Source organism: Parasteatoda tepidariorum, chromosome 2 (genome assembly GCF_043381705.1).
Source record: "Parasteatoda tepidariorum isolate YZ-2023 chromosome 2, CAS_Ptep_4.0, whole genome shotgun sequence".
Classification (NCBI taxonomy): domain Eukaryota; kingdom Metazoa; phylum Arthropoda; class Arachnida; order Araneae; family Theridiidae; genus Parasteatoda; species Parasteatoda tepidariorum.
The window spans coordinates 65,605,931-65,625,947 of NC_092205.1; the positions used below are offsets into that span (position 1 = coordinate 65,605,931).

The following is a 20,017-nucleotide window of genomic DNA, read 5'->3' on the forward strand; positions in this document are numbered from 1 at the left end:
CAATAGACCAAGTTCTCCTCTTCATCAAAGTACTTAATAAATTCCTTTTTTAGATTCCTGTACCAATAAAAAGATGTTCCTATGGCCAATAACTATTTTTCCTTCAGTCTGAAGGCCAACAGTTCAACTGCCTTTTTCGAAAGGTCCAGATCTCTAGTCAGATCATTCAGTAGAACCTGAGAGAAGGACTGAGGCGAAGCGGCTATAGATGGCTTATATCCGAGATCGGAGCCTTGAACTTCAGGATATTCCGAGTTTGAAGACTCTGAAGAGATGACTGGCAATTCAGTTGGAGGCAAAGGTACAAGAACATCAGATCCATGAGGAACGGGGCGTATAGCTGATGAAATGTTATCAGGATACGATATTAGCCATTGATTTTTTCGATTATACTCACAAACATGGCAGGAATAAAAATAACAATCATCAAAGTGGTTTTTGGGCTCCCTCCACATCATAGGAACTCCGAATTGTAAAGCAGTCTTTGTTCCTTGGTGCCATACGCGTAGATCATTGAGACACTGCACACAAAATTTAAGAGGAGCCCACGATTTGTCCTGGTCTCCGAGTTTCATGCCCAAATATGCAAGAAAAAGTTATATTACATAGTTAATAATGCTCCTCAAGCGATTTTGAACAACACTATATTCGCCGAATATATGTAACAAAAGTCATCTAGGAAATATTCACAATGTCTCGAACTCACTATTACTCTTGCTAATGTTCCTGAGAGGTCAGCGAACCTAGATAAGAATTCTCGCGAAGCTATTGGTAGAGAGAGAGTGTGTCAGAGAGAGGGACGGTGATCGAAAGATGTCATAGAGAGGTATTTTTATAGATTTAACCAAAGTAGAATGCTGGTCAGGCAGGTCAGGCTGGTCAGGCGAAATTTTTTTAAATGGTAAATATTCATAATAAGGTCAGTAAAATTGAATTTTTCAGGAAAACGTGACGTGATAGAAATGTTTCATTATTGTTTTTCATTTCAGCTCCAAAAAATACATAAAGTTCAGCTATCTGATCCCTTGTACTTTTTTCATCGCAGGCCTGTGTTATCAATTGGTTATTAGCTAAGAAAAATGATAGTTTATTCAACGCAAGCGCAAGTTAAGTTCCTCCGAAGGTAACCACATCTAAATATTTATTCATTGTTACCAAATTATTTTTTTTAAAATAATTAATTTTTATTTTTCTCGGCTTCTACCAAATAAAAACTAAAACTTCAGATTTTACAATAGAAAAATACGTTGATTAATATGGTATGAAACATTATATCGCATAATTCAAATTTTTTCATCCACAAGTAAGTTCAATGATAAAAAATAATAAATAATTAGTAAAAAATATTTTTTGCATAAAATTAGATGGCGGTTACCCTCTATATTTAGAAGATTAAGAATTCAAATAAGTAAAAACAAAATACGCTTATGCAGAAGAAGTGCGTTTTTGAGTCCAATTTCGTAACTTAATTAATAGTTAGCACTACATATTTTACTTATTTAAGATCGCCATTAAGATTGTCACTTAGTACGTTAAATTCCGATCCGAAAGTTATTCAAGCGGATGTCATTTTTTATTTGTTGCTCACTGTACGTAATAGTTTTTTAATTTACTATTTGTTATTACTGTAAATTAGATGCAAAACAAAGTGTTTAAAATGTACACACATATATAAATACAGTTTACTCTCGCAAAGGACTGATCATTTAAATACGCTTCCTAGTAAGAAACCGAAATAAAGCATAACAGCCTATCGTCAGTGTGCGGGTGGGTAACCATCTTGATTAGCCTGTGAAGGAACTGACAATTCGTGGTACTGATCTTCGTTATGCGGTTTCACCGTAAAGTCAATTTCACGCGAAAGTCGTCTGGCTACCGAAGCGGGAATGCCATACCCTCGGAAAGGATGGAAATTGTGATGGCATCTCTTCGGTTCTTCCAAGGGGATGTTTCCATGACCACCAACATTAGTACATTGCTACTACATACCCCAGTGCTGCTATAACTACAAAGTATTTAGAAATTACTGTTTGTGTGTGCAAATAACTTTTTTTTAAAGATTTTTGAGATTATCAGCGATTTTTGCAAACTGCGGTTTGCTACATGATTCCGCAGAAAAAGTGTTGTTCGATCATCCATCTTCACATAGGGAATTAATTCCCAGTCAAATGACTTGGTAAATAAAGATTAAACCCACCAAACTGACTGGATTGCCTTTACTACATTATGCATACACCAGAGATCATAATCAAGTTTAGTCTTGAATAAGCAAATGAGTAAGCACTGGGAAGCATTCAATTCCGTTCATTGATTTTGTGCATCTGAAGAGGTATCCAATGGATTTTGCTTGTACAAAGATGTGCGTATAATTATGCATTTTGTGTGTGTACATGTACATACAAGCTCTTGTCAGTTAAAAGAACAGATTGAACAAGTTTGAGAAGGACAACACAAAGATACGGTTGTGTTTGAATCTTCTACCTCCAATCTTCATACCGTTTGGAGGAAAGATGAAGCCGATTGACCAATGATGCTTTTTGCAAACACATAAATATGCAGATTTATGTATTCAATTAAAATCATGGCTTATGAACCTTTGAAAAATTTAAAATCATACAACGCAAATTAGAGAAGAGCAATTCAAGGATGAAACCGGCAATCCACTACCTCCACATTTTAGAGTGTTAAATAAAATGGGAGGACAAATTGGGCCGGAATTCTGATGTGCAAAATTTTTAAATCAATTAAAATAGAGTTTTGTGCTTTTAACTTTTACCTATCTGACATCTTTTTTATGTTTGGTATTCTTGTCTTTGTGGTAAGTAAATTTTAATTATTTTCAAGCTTAAAACTTTTTATTTACAAAGAAATCAAACGCAAATAGATTTTTGAACCAGACTAATAATTTATTAATTTATTGTGACATCTGTTGAAATTAAATGGATGCAAGTTATTAATTTTAAAAATATTTAGGCATTCTTATTAATAATCCTTCCTAAAATAATGCATGTAAATATATTATTTCAAGGAAAAAAGCAACATTAAAAATATTATTAATGCAAATAAAACTCTTTTTGTAACAAGATCCATCATTACAGCAAGTACTGTTTTTTAAACCTTTACGAGAATCCAAGGCTGTTTTTTCTGGGAAAATTTCAGATGCCGGTTCTAGCAATACAGTTTTGAATTTGATTTTTCCTTTCATGCGATAAGTTCCTTGTTTCAGTTAAATTTTTTATCTTATGTTTTTGTATATATTTGTTATGCACATATATGGCAACGTTACTTTTAAAAAGTAACGAGTAAAAGTACAAGTATTTTTAAAAAAAGTAACGAGTAAAAAGTAAAAAGTTCTTATTTTAAAAAGTAACGAGTAAAAAGTACAAGTAAAAGTACAAGTACTAAACAAAAAAATTAACAATTCAAAAGTACATTTCTAGGTAATCGAAAATTCAAAGTAACCTAAAATTTTATTGAATAATATTCTTGTGTTCTTTAATGTATTTGCAAAATTGTTGCTATTTATTTAATTATTTTGAATTTTGAAAGTTATGGACATTAGTTTGTTTTTAAATTCATTATAATATAACTTTATAATATAATCGTATAATATAAATTTAAAATCAAATATAATTTTTATATCAAACTTTTTATGGATTTGAACGAAAAAGAAATTTTATCTATTGATTTTAATTTTTAGTTTATTATTTTTATTTATTTAAATTACCATTGATTTAAGATTATTTTACTCTATAGAAACGCGTTTTAAAAGCACAAACATAAACAAAGCAAACTCGGGGTTTCAGATAGCTTTGCGATCTTTAAGCTATTAAAAAATAAATGAATGCGCAGTATAAGTTGAAACAGAACAGTCTACAGTTTTATTTGTAACAATGGCTAATGCTGAAGTCATGCGAGAAAATTATTTTCCGAACATTTCTGCCTAACGGAATAATTAAAATTTTTAAACGAATTTTAGTATCAGCGGCTTTGAGTTTTCAAGAGTAAAAATAGTAATTATAATAGTTTTCAGTGTCACAAGTAGTTTTGAAGTTCTTAGAGATTTGACAGGGCGTTGTTTGACACGGTCGGGCATAAACATAATTTTAGTAAAAAATGTACTAGGCAAAAATGTATTTAGTAAAAACCGTATTATGACAAAACGTATTAGTGAGTTCAAAAAGAAAATTGAAAAACGTAATAACAAAATCCAACATTTTTTATTTAAAATGTATTAAACAAATGCATAAAGCTCGAAAATGAAGGAAAATAACTTGCTAATTAATATTTTTATTCATTTTGAAAAATAATTACATTTCGAAAGCCATTTTTTTTAATTTATTTATTATTATTTTTCTTAAGAAAGCTTACCGAGTTTTAAAAAAAAGTAACGATTTCATTCGACATTTCCGTTACAAATACTTGTACTTTTTCCCTAAAAAAAGTAGCGAAAGTACAAGTAAAAGTACTAAATTTTAAAAGTAACGAAGTACAAGTAAAAGTACGTACTTTTTACTTGTACCGACGGTGCAAGTAACAAAAGTAAAAGTACTGCCATATATGGTTATGCATAAAGTAAGTTAATAAACTTTTACGTTTAGGCATCTTGGATTTTATCATAAACTTAAAACTTTTTATAAATTTTATTACCAATTTTGCAATTTTAAGTTTTACTCCTTTTAAAATATTATAAACATTATCTGAATTTAATTTTTCATAGTTGCTTTACTTTATTGATTATCTCACCACCAGATTTTTATTGATCCGTCAATTATTAATGTAAACTAAATATTGAATTCTTACTGCTAGCTTATGATAATGAAAGATTCAGGATAACTAAAGCCACAATAATTTGTTTATTTATCTTTTTATTATGACTTAAAGTTTTATCAAAATTTGAAATATTTTAGCTTAGTCCAAATGCAAAACTAAATTTTCCCACAGTTTATTATCATCTAATGTAAATTTCCTTAAGTCTGCTGTTGTCTTAGAAAGTGATGTACGTAAAATTAAATAAAACTAAATATTATACTTGATAATGAATCTATATATACATATCATGATATCTTACATTTTAAAATTAAAATAATACTTATTTTAACAACTAAAGGGATAAACAATATTTAAATTTTGAAGAATATAAACACGTTATTTAAAATATTTCTAAATATCATTTTCGAAATTTGATTTTCGTTGAAATTTTTTCCTACAAGCTTTCAAAAAGTCATTTACGTTTCAAAGATTCATATCATTTACTTAGTGAATAAATACATGCGAATAGGAATCTTTAAGTGAAATTTTTTTTAAAATCTTTTTAGCAATTTTTTGTACCGAACAGTTTATTTTACGTAAATGAAATTTGAATAATTGTTAAAATAGAAGAAAGAAACAGTTCAACTTAAAATGATAAACTAAGACTCTCATCAGTAAAAATTAATTAATCATAATTAATCACAAATTTAGCAAAAGGCCTTTGGGTCATGAGCTTTAATTATTATAACTATGAGCTTTTGGTTATGAGCTTTAAATTTTTATAACTATCTCCTATTATATCTACCTTAGCTTATTAGCCATAAATTAGATAATTCCCTTATGATTACTTTTCGTGGTAACATTAAAATAATTCTTGTACGACAAGTCAGTCTTTTTATAATTTAGCGACATTCCCTTTAATTTTAGCATAATCCCCCCTTTTTAATTTGGGTGTGTGTTTAGTCCCAGGAGTGTGACGTGACTGTAGAAGATTTAGAATGAAATAATTCAAAAGAATCGATTGTAAAGAACCAGTAAGCTGAATACAATTTTAATTTTGACTAATAATAATTTTTTTTAAATCTAAGCTACTCATTTTACTCCAGGTTGCTTATAGTTAGTGAATTTTTAATAACTATTCGAAACAATAGTTATTAATAGCATTATAATATATTAGTTTAATTTCGAGCAGCAATTTTCTATTGAAACTAAAATGCAGTATATTACTTTCTCAATTTTATAATGAAATATATATTATAGTAATAAAAAAATCATTGTATTCTAGAAAATATTAAAATTCCAGAAACAATAAATATTCTAGAAAATAAAAATATTTTTCCAGTTTTTTTTCTCAGACAATAAGATTTTAATACATTGTGCGAGAAAAATAATATTTTATAAAAGTAAATGACACTGAATATGGAAATGCCAGAACATTTCCAGCTCTGCTTACCATTTTGAAAAATCCCATGGATCTTACAAAACGTTTTCCTTTCTTTTTTTTCCAAATGCTATGTGAGGGAACTATTTGTATTGGTATCTATTTATTAAAAATTGCTTTAAGCAAAAAAAAATTCCTTTATTAAAAAAATAAAATGGCTAATTTTTAAAACCTTTTTTTTTTCATTTAGAAAAGCTCATAATTTTCAAATGAATGAGATACGTTCTTGGACTACTAGTTTACTTAACAACCAGAATTTCAACATCATAAAAAGAAATGGCATTATCAAATTCAATATGTTGAATAAAACGGAAAAACAAAAATGTGAACAAATATCTTAATTTATTTACCAAAGAGGAAATTTAGTAATAACATATATATTGTGAATATATGGTATTATAAAACGACTGTATGGAATTAATTCAAACTCTTCAATTTTACTTGACAATTATTTATGGTGTTACTGTAAAAAAGACATTTATAATTATCGTAAATAACAAATTTGAGAAGAAAGATTTAAATAAAATATATATACTTAATTCTCAGATATTTGAAACCAGGAATTATTTCAAATTCAACAATTAATGTAAATTCTTTTATCTTTCATTAAAGCATTTCTAGTTATTTAAGTAAAGATATCATCCTATATAAAATTTTTCCAATGATTCTTTTTTTTATGAAAATTTCATAAAAACTAAATATAATTTCAATTGTTTTATTTACTAACGTTGCTGAACTTTTTAATTGAAATAATCATTAAAAAAAACTATTAATTTTATTTGTTAAAAAAAACACGAACTGAAAGATTTTTTATTTTTTATAAAGATACATAATATTCAAAGCAACGGAATAAACAGTCTTTAGTTTAAAAATGTTTAAAAGCAAAATTATAAATGTTATTTTATTGCATTGATAAGATGTGTATTATCCTTCGCTTCCAAATTCAACTTCTGTTTTGGAACCGAGTTCAAATATACTAATCTTAATTTTAAAATTTATTTTTATTTGGGTTTTCTATTTTATTTGCACGACATTGCTCATCTTACAGTTTGTAACTTTCAGAATCGTATTTAATGTTCTAAAGAAATGTCTTTCGACTATTTTTCTGACTGGTTCTGTAAGTATAGGTAACCTTTTTTTATTAAAAAAATTATATAATTGATATTAAACATGTTCGAGTACTAATAATTTTTAAATTATTTATGTTGTTTACTATTAATTACATTTACTTTTATTCTAGCACATTTTCCTCTTTGTATTTTTACACATTATATAATGTTTCATCCTTTAATGCACATTGAAACAGCCTAAAGTGCAGCATCAATGACGGGAGAAGTTGTTTAGATATTTTAACGAGTTACTCTTTGAAATATTGGTACATATAATTCTTTATTTTAAAAGGAGAAATATGCAATTAAAATAAAAATCTTAAGAGAAATATTGGAATTTTCAAACTCATGCTACATATGCTAAAAACTTAGTAGCAGAAACAATCAGTAGCATGTAGTAGAAACAAGTTTGTGAAAAATTTGTTTCGTATTTTAATTTGCTAAAAAAAGTACACATAAGAAATTATAAATTAAGCTTGGTAAAAAAAATAACATATATTTTAAAATGTGAACGAAATATTTTAATTGAAATGTTTTCATTGCATTCTTAAAAGTTATGAAAAAAATGTAAAGTTATGGAAGTTTAAAAATACGTATAATAGTAAAAAAAAATATTTATTCATGAACTTAGTGATTATAAAAAATAAACTTTTTATTTAACATGCATTTGTCAGAAACAATATACATATCTCCAGTTTTTATAAACTGATTTTATTATTTATTTATTTTAGATAGAATCATTAAATTTGATTTTCTGAACTAAAACTTAAAATTAAAAAGAATGATAGAACTGACAAGATTAGCTCATATTATATCTGCGGGCAATAAATATTTCTGTAAAACATTTTATTTAACTAAATATATTTTAACCTGAGAAAACAAACAAAACCAAACAAGCAAAAATTCAGAAAACTGTAGCGAATTTCATTTAATAAAGCTTCATTATTGCTTAAAAAAATAAATGATATTGTGTTTCAAACATGGAACGGGTAATGTTTCAAACATGGAACTATGTAATGTACTAATATTTTAGTAAAAAGGAACCCTGGGTGCATCACCCGTTTAATCTATTTGTATCGTAAAACTTTATACCGAAACGTTGTAAGTTTATAAAACAATAATAGAAGGACTTTAATAGTAAATATAATTAGAATAGTAAAACTTTATAATGTTTTATTATTAAATTGAATTAGTGGTTTTATAATAAGTATTACTGTAAAAATTATGGTCCATTCGATTGATTTTTCGCGAAACTTTTATGATAAAAATAAATTTTCTGGAAAAAAAAGTACCGGTCTCCTGAATACCAGTACTTTTCACCATAATTTTATCCTGATTTTTTTAAAGCGTGGTAAAATTAATATTTTAGTCATTTACGTTTTTGTCCCTATAATAAATGCGTTACGGGTTAAAATAAATTACAGTCTTTAATGAAAATAATAAGAAAATATTTCTTAACTTACCTACTGCTGGTACATAGATGTTTAAATATAAGCAATCTTCACTCTGGTTGGCCAAAAGTGGTAAAAGTCTCTGAAGATATCTCAATCGTCCTAAGGGCATTTTTCTTAATGCATCGGTCTCATTTTTAATGTCCGGAAATTTTTGTGGACACACAGATCCGAAACTGTCTGCCAACCTCACACCTTTCCAGTGTGGTGACGTTACAGGTGGCATAAACCTTAAGGCTCCAGTTGGTGCTCCAGCATATGGTACTCCTAAAAACACTTCGACTGGTTGTAGTTGCCGATTGGACAAAGTACTGATAAATCCTCGTAACATACCATACCTTGTATGCACCACTCTTGTACTCAAATGCCTGGAATCCAATTCCATTTGCTTAAAGCTCACAGTTTTGAGAATTATCAGCAACAAAAGAAGAAGTTCTTTAAATATATTTGGCAATACACCCATTGTAAGTTTTATGCCTATGTGTTTTAGTGATAGAATATGTTTGATTCTGATGATATACTATGTCATGCTTATGTAAATGCAAAATATGCATTGTTGTTTGCGTGGAAACAATTATGTACAGAATTTATTATACTTAGGGTATTTTCTTCAACTCTTGAATTAGAAATTTTATAAGTAGCTGAATAATCATCTGCATATCTATAATCATATGTATAGAATTTGGATTAATATAATTGTTTTATTTTCGGCTAATAAGGTTTACTATTATTTTATTTCGCAGTTTTTATTATAAATTTATGATTTAACTAAACAACTAATAGTTAATGTTTTTAAAAAATATTTTCCTATACTTTTAGTGGAAAAACTTCAAAATATTTCATGAGAAATAATTAATAAAATGGTCATTATTTAAATTTAGCTAAATTAAAACTTTATATATTTTAATAATTTTAATTTAAAGAAGTATATAGATATATAATATTTAAATTTTATTTGGAAAAAAAGTAATGATTTAGAAGAAAAAATAGCGTTAAAATTCTCAAGTTAAAGAAATGGTCATTATTTTTCAAAATATCATAAAATAGTTTCGATATATTTTAACGACCAAACGATAATATATCTAGTTGAAAATCGAAGGAAACCTCTTCGAAATAAGTTCTGAAACTTAATAAAAACATTGCCTTTTTCACAAAGTTTTAAGATCAGCATGCGATCGAATGTTTGGATGAGATTTTGCTCTTGCGCCTCTAATCTAAGCCTTTAGCTTCATCCAACTGACAATCGGAGAATATTCGGAATCGAAAGAGAGAAAAACGATAGCCGGCAGGTTCCACATGAAGCGCATGCGTTAGCTGGACTAGAGAATACTTTAGAAGACGCGTGAATTGGCTTGTTCAAGTTCTAGTTTAATAAACTCCGGCGTCGCTCCTTTAATTTTGAAACTCTCTTGAAATATGTATAGCACGCTAGCCATCTTAAGTAGAAATTCATTATGTTAATCTTTCGAAAACTCATTACCTTAGGAAACATCTTGTCGTATAGTGAGAGTCCATTTCAATATATTAGAGAACTTGAGGTTTGTAGTCGTAACGGAAAATTATGATACTCCACATTTTAAGCCAATTAAAATAGGGAAAATGATTTTGAAAGTGAAGGAAAATCTAGTTGAGAATAACGGAATGAAACTTTGCTGCTTAAATTTTCACCAGAAACTCAATATTTCACTTTTAATTAAAATGTAGTAAAAAATCCCCATTTTTCTATTTCTCCACGTTTTTGATTAAAAATTTTCCGAACACTTTTACAACAGTTCTCTAATATTGTATTCTGTAACTAAAATTAATTTTAGTATTGATGTTTTAGAAATAAAACTATTTATTTTAATTACTTCTTAAAAGTACAATGAAAAGTAAATTTAAAAACCATTAACGTTTGAATATATTATATGCCATGACGCAAACAAAGCTCCTATTAAACAAAAAGGTTTCTTTTTTTTTAACTAAATGGCTACCTTCTTCTGTTAGCTTCTACTTGATTTTTGAAAAGAATGAAAGATGTTTGATTGCTGTGAAAACAGTGCTGTTTAATATAAGAATTTTCGTAATTGGCGTGGCGTATGTGTTACTCTAGGTTAACACGGTTTTTAATAAATATTTTTTAAGATTAAGACGAATCAAGCTCTTTTTTAAATGCATCAACTTGCCGCTTCATAATTTAAATTTAAACATTTAAAATACTTAGAATACACTATTAAAAATTTATTTAGCAATACAGCGAGAAAACCTAGAATATTTGTTAAGTTCCTCTTGTTATAGTTCAAACTCATATAACTGAGTGTTCCGCTAACACGAGGAGGGTCTTACCCAGCTTCGACTAAGATTTGATTTCTCGTGCTAGAAGCTGTTTGTCTGATTTGCACTTTCTTCGCTTATGTTTTAGTTTGTTAGATTCCACTCTAATACAATGTGATTAAAGGGTTCATATCTAAATAGTCGTACTTTATTTCGTCACACTAGAACTGCCCAATGAACTTTTGTCGATGATTTTAAATCCAACCCTCAGAATGATCCGAAGACATACTATCACAAATTTGATCTTCTGCAGAAGGGAAGACTCCCTGATTTGGTAGCTCGACACCCTTCGCGTGAAGTCGAACACTTTAAGGTAGAACAGTTAAATGAGGACAGAGCGTTCACCTTCCAATGTGGTGAACCGGGCTCAAATTCCAGCTATGGCTGGTCGATACGAATTCTGCACCCGGCTCATACCAACCACAGTGCTAACGTAAAATATCCTCAGTGGTAGACGGATCATGGGTTAGAGTCCCCTTGACGTCAGATTAACAGTAGGAGATTTTTGTGATTTTCCTCTCCGTGTAACGCAATTGCGTTATAGTTCCATCAAAAAGTCCTCCGCGAAGGCAAACTTGTCCAATACTTGGTCGAAGAGTTCCCTTATCTTCTGGATTTTGTTCAAAATTACAAGACTACGGAGTAGAACATTGGTAGTGGTAAGCCCAAAAAATGTTCAACGACAATTTTAAAATAAATCTGTTGTATATTATATTAAATAAATCTATCTAACTCTTTGTCTATTAATAGTTAAAATGAACAGTTTGATGCATAAATGTCAACTCTACAAAAAGCATACTGCTTGGTGCATAAATTTCGACTTCTTGACCCTAAGTTGTAAAGCTTGAAATGATTTAAACATGTTATTATTTGGAATTTAAATAACTAAATTATGTACTACATAAAATGCTAAAAAATAAAAAAACATTTAAGAAACATACTATATTAAGCAATAAATGATTATAACAACAAGCAACCAATATATTACAATAAATATACAGTTAAAAAAAAATTGTTATGANGGTATGCAAAAAAGGTATTAGAATTACTTTTTTTACATAAATTTTATTTATTGAAAATTTTTAAGTAAAAGTACAAAATGTGTGTATTGATTTTGAAATTAATCACATTTATTTTACTTCTCTAGATAAATCTTTAAAATTTAGTGAATAATTGGTGACAGCATTTGTCAGTAATTCCTTGAGATGTTGGTTAGTTAATACAGATCGGATTCACGAATTTTAAAGTCGAATAAAATAATTCTCATAAGTGCGCTGTTCCGAATACTGAAATGAATCGACAAGCAGCCTTTCTCAATTCAGGATGCTTCGATTCTGGTGCAAATTTCCAAAATTCAATAAGCGACTTCGACTTATATTTTAATTGTAGAGCTTTTTCTTCTTGCATCTCTATTTATTCGAATTTTCCAGATGCTTTTTGTGTCATAATTATATTGGAAATGGAAAACTCACCTTGAATTGAACAACGTTGCACTTAGTATCTCACATTTGTTCTCAGTAATTTAAAAGACATTTTGAAATACATACGGAACGATAGTAATTTTTTTAAATATAATAGCACAAAAATGAAAAGGGAACTCGGGTACATTTATCGAGAGCCACAAATAATCCTTCAAAGAGCCGCAGGTTGGCTATCCCACCCCTGTTATATGCCATGACGCAAACAAAGCTCCTATTAAACAAAAAAGGTTTCTTTTTTGTTTAACTAAAGGGCTACTTTCTTCTGTTAACTACTACTTAATTTTTGAAAAGAAAGATATTTGATTACAGTGAAAACAGTCCTGTTTCACATAAGAATTTTCGTAATTGGCGTGGCGTATGTGTTATGCTAGGTTAACACGGTTTTTAATAAATATTTTTTAAGATTAAGACGAATCAAGCTTTTTTTTAAATGCATCAACTTGCCGCTTCATAATTTAAATTTAAGCATTTAAAATACTTAGAATACACTATTAAAGACTTATCTAACAATACAGCGAGAAAACCTAGAATCTTTGTTAAGTTCCTCATGTTATAGTTCAAACTCATATAACTGAGTTTCCCGCTAACACGAAGAGGGTCTTACCCAGATTCGACTGAGATTTGATTCCTCGTGCTAAAAGCTGTTTGTCTGATTTGCACTTTCTTCGTTTATGTTTTAGTTTGTTAGATTCCACTCTAATACAATGTTATTAAAGGGTCCATATCTAAATAGTCGTAGTTTATTTACGTCACACAAGAACTGCCCAATGAACTTTTGTCGATGATTTTAAATCCATCCCTCAGAATGATCCGAAGACATCCTATCACAATTTTGATCTTCTGCAGATGGGAAGACTCCCTGATTTGGTAGCTCGACACCCTTCGCGTGAAGTCGAACACTTTAAGGTAGAACAGTTAAATGAGGACAGATGCCGCTCACCCTCGATTGTTTCGCAGGCTTGGTTACTACCCGCTCACTAGTCGTGGCCTGTGATGCTTGACTTCGGTTGACTTGTGATGATCTACAGGGAACCGTATCTAATGATCAGTTTCTACTGAGGGACCTTTAATTTCAAAAAACCCGGAAAGCAATTTACAGTCTTAACTTGTTAATTTGTTATTACTTCACACAAAACATCTGATAAATTATTCCCAATAGATAATTAAGTAAAAAACTGCAGTGTAATGCATTCATTCTCAATGTTTTTATGTTTTTCATTAAAAGAATATTTTTAGTGGAAAATACAACTTCGGTAAAAAAACCTACAGTAAGATGTTTCAAGATGAAGTAGCATAGGATGCTTCAAAGTATGTTTTTGTTACCTAGTGAAAATCGTGGAAATCTTTTGGCTCAGGGGATAGAGCGTTCACCTTCCAATGTGGTGAACCGGGCTCAACCGGGCTCAACCAATGTGGTGAACCGGGTCGATACGAATTCTGCACCCGGCTCATACCACCCACAGTGCTAACGTAAAATATCCTCAGTGGTAGACGGATCATGGGTTAGAGTCCCCTTGTCGTCAGATTAACAGTAGGAGATTTTTGTGATTTTCCTCTCCGTGTAACGCAATTGCGTTATTGTTCCAACAAAAAGTCCTCCGCGAAGGCAAATTTGTCCAATACTTGGTCGAAGAGTTCCCTTATCTTCTGGATTTTGTTCAAAATTACAAGACTACGGAGTAGAACATTGGTAGTGGTAAGCCCAAAAAATGTTCAACGACAATTTTAAAATAAATCTGTTGTATATTATATTAAATAAATCTATCTAACTCTTTGTCTATTAATAGTTAAAATGAACAGTTTGATGCATAAATGTCAACTCTACAAAAAGCATACTGCTTGGTGCATAAATTTCGACTTCTTGACCCTAAGTTGTAAAGCTTGAAATGATTTAAACATGTTATTATTTGGAATTTAAATAACTAAATTATGTACTACATAAAATGCTAAAAAATAAAAAAACATTTAAGAAACATACTATATTAAGCAATAAATGATTATAACAACAAGCAACCAATATATTACAATAAATATACAGTTAAAAAAAAATTGTTATGATTTATCTATTTATTTTTTAAATAAAAAGCCAGGAAGTATTAATCTCATCTTTTTAGAAAGCACTATTTACGAAAAGATAATATTTTCACTTCTCCAGTTTCTGCATGCAAAGTATCAAGATGTTTTGTTTAGAAAACAGGAACCGAGTAATTCTCTTAAAATTGAAATTAATGCTTAAAAAAAACTTTAAGTGAAAAGAAAAAAGATTAACAAATGAGTATGAGATCTACAAGGGATATCTTTCTTTTTTCGTAAGAAAGAAATGATTGTTTTAGTTCCTCATTTAGATTCAAGTTCTTGTTCTCAAAAATAAAATTACAATTCAACAAAAAAAAATTCAGCATAACAAGGGATATTTTAAGAGCCAGCAAAATATCTTCCTCATTTAAATTCGCACTTAATAAGGAAAAAAATAAATTATATATAAAAACAAAAATATTTTAAAATTTATTTTATTGTATTTTGAGTGAAATTCATAGAAGTATTCATTTCACTTCTTACAATTTAAATAAATACAAGATTTAAATTTTCTCTTACATAAAGCCCGAATGTTTAGTAAGAAAACTAAAGTCTACAAGAAAATTTTGTTTATAATTTTTTTAGCTATCCTTTTAAACTGAAATAAAGTTTACTAATGTTTATAACACTCTAGGTTTAACGTTGTTATTTATTTTTTATTAATTTAGTTGCGTATATTTTAGGATTTTTGACCGCATAAATTAAAATAAATTATTTTTCCTGGTGTGTTTGAAAAAAGTACAAAATAATAAAATGTAATCCCTTCTCTATTACTATACAGTTAATTTATATTTTATTGAATGTTTTTATTGACAATTACAGAATTCATCTTTATTGCATTTGTTTCTAATAATACATATTTTTATAAAAGAGAAAAAAAAGGAATATTTCAACAAAACACTTTATTTCTATTAAAAAGGATTTAACCTAATAGAATGAGTAATGTGAGAGTTCAATATATATGATAATCACCTATTGTTTGCATTGAAAAAGTCAATTGAAAAAATGTTTTAAAGAAAATTTTTCGTGATTTTCAATAACGAATTTATCTAGCTCTTACTTTTAACCCTCGCGCGGTCTCGTCTTGTTAAGATACATTAATTGAATGTGAATGAATACATGAAAAATTGCGAAAAAGCTTTTGAAAAATTGCTTAAAAAATTGCAGAAAATTACTCTGTTAGATTAGAATTTCTGAAATTATATCTCTAAAAAACGATTGAATCAGTCTGTATGGCTAGTCTGCATAGTTACCTTATTTATTTGGCTTAGTTTTTAATAATAAAAATAAGTTTAGCAACTAATAAAGTTTTAGGAAAAACTATTAAGTTGAACAAAATGAAAAGCAGAAATATAAACATGCCTTAACATTTTTATGAGCTCACCTTAACACTACAAAAATAATTTATTCAACAAGATTTATTTACGCAATGTTATCATGCCCGCAGTTTTAAAAAATTAAATTTGAGTTGCTTCAGATTTTGATCAATCATTTATTTTACAATCATTTAAATACTTAAATTGCGTATCGTAGTACCTTTAAGAGATTTTAGAATCGTTAAACTAAATGTACAGTTGCAATTAGTTCATTTAATTGTTATACATAGTACACTCATAAAGTCTGTCTAATTCATAATCTGGGTTCACTTTAGCAATTCAAAAGAATGTTATTGAAGTCAATAAAATGTTTCAATTTTTAATAAACTGAACAGTGATAAGAGAATTAAAATTATTCGTGATATTTAAGTTCAAGTATAAAAAACTATATTAGTTTACTAAATTAATATTTTTATGAGAAACATTAGTTTAATAATTTTTTCATGTCTTAATTTTTTAAGCAATCTAATTTAATATCACTAAAGTATATTAAGTTTGTATTTTGTAAGATTACTTAAGTAAATATTAGTTCTGTAGTAAATATTAGTAAATATTGAATCTGATAAATTTGAGAGTAAATTACTATTTTCATGATAGTTTCAATATATTATTATACAATTAGCAGTTATGCAAATGTTCAACTACATTAATAATAATAAACCAGGTGACCTTTCAGAATTTGGTTTCGTCATAAATTTTTTCTGGTACGTCAGTAAAATTAAAGAATTAATTTAACTTTTAAGGATTGAAACTTTTGAAAGGTTATAAAAGGATAAACTACAATTAAATTTTAAGCTGGAAATATTAATTTCGGTTTTGTACTTATCAGAGATCTACAAGAGTCTAATTCATCAAATGCTTGGAAACTTAATACGTATATTACCCAGTGTCTGTGATTAAAGTTATCGTAAAAAATTGAATGTGCAATTCCATGAGATAAAATACGCGTTGTTATAACATTAACAGAACGGAATCGCTCGGTTAAGGATTACAGATCAAATATTTTTTACACTAACTGCATTTTACTTCAATGCTTCCCCCCTGATTTTAAGAAACTTTATCAACAAAATATATACTATAAAGCGTTATTGAAATTAAAATCGTGTATAAGTATTATACTTCGAAAAAGTATTGTAATTAGTTTTTAATGCAAATTTCGTACAAATCGTGGTGTTGAATTTTTTTTCAGAATTATTAAATTTTATTCTTCAAAATTTAATAAAAAGGGAAATAAATCTTTCAAATAAACTTTTTGAATTTGTCCTAACCAATGATTATTGACAATTTATCTTACAAAAAACTTAGATAATTATTATTTTCATAGTTATATTTATTATATAATTTTCACCAAATTTTAAAATAAATGCTAAATAAATGGTAACTTCAAAGATTTTAAAATAAATTTTAAAAAAAGACACTGCATTCCTTTGATAAAAATAAGACATAAGATTACAACAGTCTTTGAAAATTGTAGTAAAAATTAAGGAATTTAAGTATGATCAAAATTTAATAAAAGAGTAAAAACTCTTCCAAATTAACTTTCTGATTTACATTATCTTAGTTGATATTCTTCACAATCATAAGGTTTATTTTTTAAACAATGTTATTTTCTTAGTCATACTCATGATGTTCCGCTCAACAAATTTCGAGATAAATGGTCAATTTTTAGAGTTTGAAATTTTAAGGAAATGGTAATGCTTTTTGTTAAAATTAAATGATAAAAAACTAAGACAGTCAAAATATAGAATTAAAAAACAGTTAAATGAATTCAGGATATGATTTAATATTTTCTGAACAAAATTTTAATTTTAAAATCAAATTAAGTTAAAATTTTATTTTGAAAACCGATTAACAAAGTGCCTCACATCTTATCACCATTACGAATTAATTTTAATTCCTCTGAATAAAAAAAAAATTAAAAACTTGTTACTTAAAACCACAAAAAAATTTCTTCATTATTATTAGAATAATAAATATTAAAGCCAAACAAGCAGAATATTTTTGATTGGCTTCGTTGAATTTTTAAATTTATATTAAAGACAATTGTTAACGATTTTTAACCATACAATAAGAAATATCTTTAAAGTTTCTTAACACGCTAGAGTTCTTTTAAAATTATATTTGACTGAAAAGTTCAATTAATTCCCCTTGCATGAATTTGCTTAATTGAACAATGCGACTAATTATTCAGAATATGCAAAAGGGAATAATAAATTTATGCTTATCAGTGGAATATATCAATAAACTTAATTTAAACAAAGAGGAGCGAAGTAATTAAAACACCTAACTAAAGATACAAATAATTTCTCCAGCTCTGTTGGATGAGTAGTTCTAAGAGAAACAAACCTAATTTAGTGTCCAATTAGATCATCGGTTGCAGTTAAAATGTCATCAGTTGGAAAATTGGGAAAACAAAGATGGATTATTGTGATAATTTTCTAACTCGGAGAAATGCCCCGTAAAAATGAAGACTAATTCAAGATATGAAATGTTTCTGCTCCATGTTAAATTATTGGGTACTTATGAAAAGACCAATTTGTTTTAATTAATGATAATTGACTTTAATAAAATACGAGCTATCAAAACATATTTATTTTATATTAAAAAGGAGTTAAAGATCATGTAACTGAAAGTAACGAAGGCGACTCTAGAACCTTTGAGTCTCAGTTCGACGTCTAATTGCGAACATCATATCTTGAACCAACACTTAAAAATTAAAATAAACTTAATACTTCACTTTTAAAATATAGTGTAATATCTTTTCTTGATCTTGTTAAAAATGAATGAGCATAAAAACGTGAAATATGTTGAAAATATGCTTTAAACCGCACTTTCTTGATTGGCACAAAAATATATAAATGAATTTAAAAACAACTATCTACTTCTGAAAAAAAAAAGAACATGAAGATATTTATAGAAAGTACTGGCAAACCAAATCTCTGAATCGAATCTGAATCGAATGGGTAATATTTGGTATTCAACTTGCAACTTTGAGTACTTCACACGCTGGAACTTCTTCTATTGCTATTCTACTTCTGCTGGCTATTCTACTTCTTGCTTTCTTTTCCAATTTAGCATTTTAATTATTTAACAACATGAAAAGTCGCTGTCACCAATATGTTGCAGTTACGATTAAGACATCCATTACTAGAACCCAGAGACATTCATAACTATAACCCAAATCGAACCGTTACAAGAACCCAGATACTTTCATTACTAAGACTTAAATACACCGAAGAGCCATTACATTACAACCACCCTCCATCTATAACAATGGGCTCTCCCAGGTGTTCATGGTTTCTCGCCCAGGATTAATGTTTTCATGGGGCACATTAGGACCCATAATCCTCATAGAACAATCCCTGACGCCTGTAAGCTACTTGAACATAGTTGCAGACCAGGTTCACCCATTCATGGCAACAGTTTTTCCTGCGGGGGATGGTGTTTACCAACAGGATAATGCACCATGTCATAAGGGTCGAATCGTCATGGATTGGTTCGAGGAACATTCCAGTGACTTTCAAGTCATGTCTTGGCCCCCAAATTCACCTGACCTTAATCCAATAGAGCATTTGTGGTCCTACTTGGAAAACCAAATTCGTGCTGCCACGCTACCCCCTCGTAATGAGAAGGAATTGCAGGACCAGTTAGTGAGCGCTTGGTACCAGATACCTCAGACTACCTGTCATTACCTTGTGGAATCAATGCCACGGCGGATGCTAGCAGTTTTGAGGGCAAAAGATGGTCCTACATGTTATTAGCAGGGTGGTCATAATGTAATGGCTCTTTGGGGTATATTCACTTATAGAGCACAAAAACCTCCATTACTAAATCCCTAATACATCCATTAATAAAACTCATATATTCATTACTTGAACCGAAAGACATTCATTACTAAATGCTATTTTTGTAATGTCCAGAAAATAATTTTCTGTGTTATGTACTGTTTTCTTTGAGACATGACTTTCCAATGTTTTCTCTCATTTATTTTTTTGTTTCAATATTCTTAAATTTCTAT

The 20,017-nt window shown here is 28.6% G+C and overlaps 1 protein-coding gene across 3 annotated transcripts in view; it reads right to left on the reverse strand.

Annotated features, from left to right (window-relative positions):
* The window catches only part of LOC107453573 (neuroligin-4, X-linked-like), a 53,951-nt gene extending 44,595 nt beyond the window's left edge, over positions 1 to 9,356 (reverse strand). For all 3 annotated transcript variants that reach the window (XR_011636167.1, XR_011636168.1, XM_071177679.1), the window contains exon 1: positions 8,766 to 9,356. Coding sequence is in view for 1 of the 3 variants with exons in the window: in XM_071177679.1 (XP_071033780.1) it covers positions 8,766 to 9,216 (451 nt within the window). In the remaining 2 variants the exon portion in view is untranslated. The remainder of the gene's footprint in view (positions 1 to 8,765) is intronic.
* Positions 9,357 to 20,017: the final 10,661 nt, after the last annotated feature.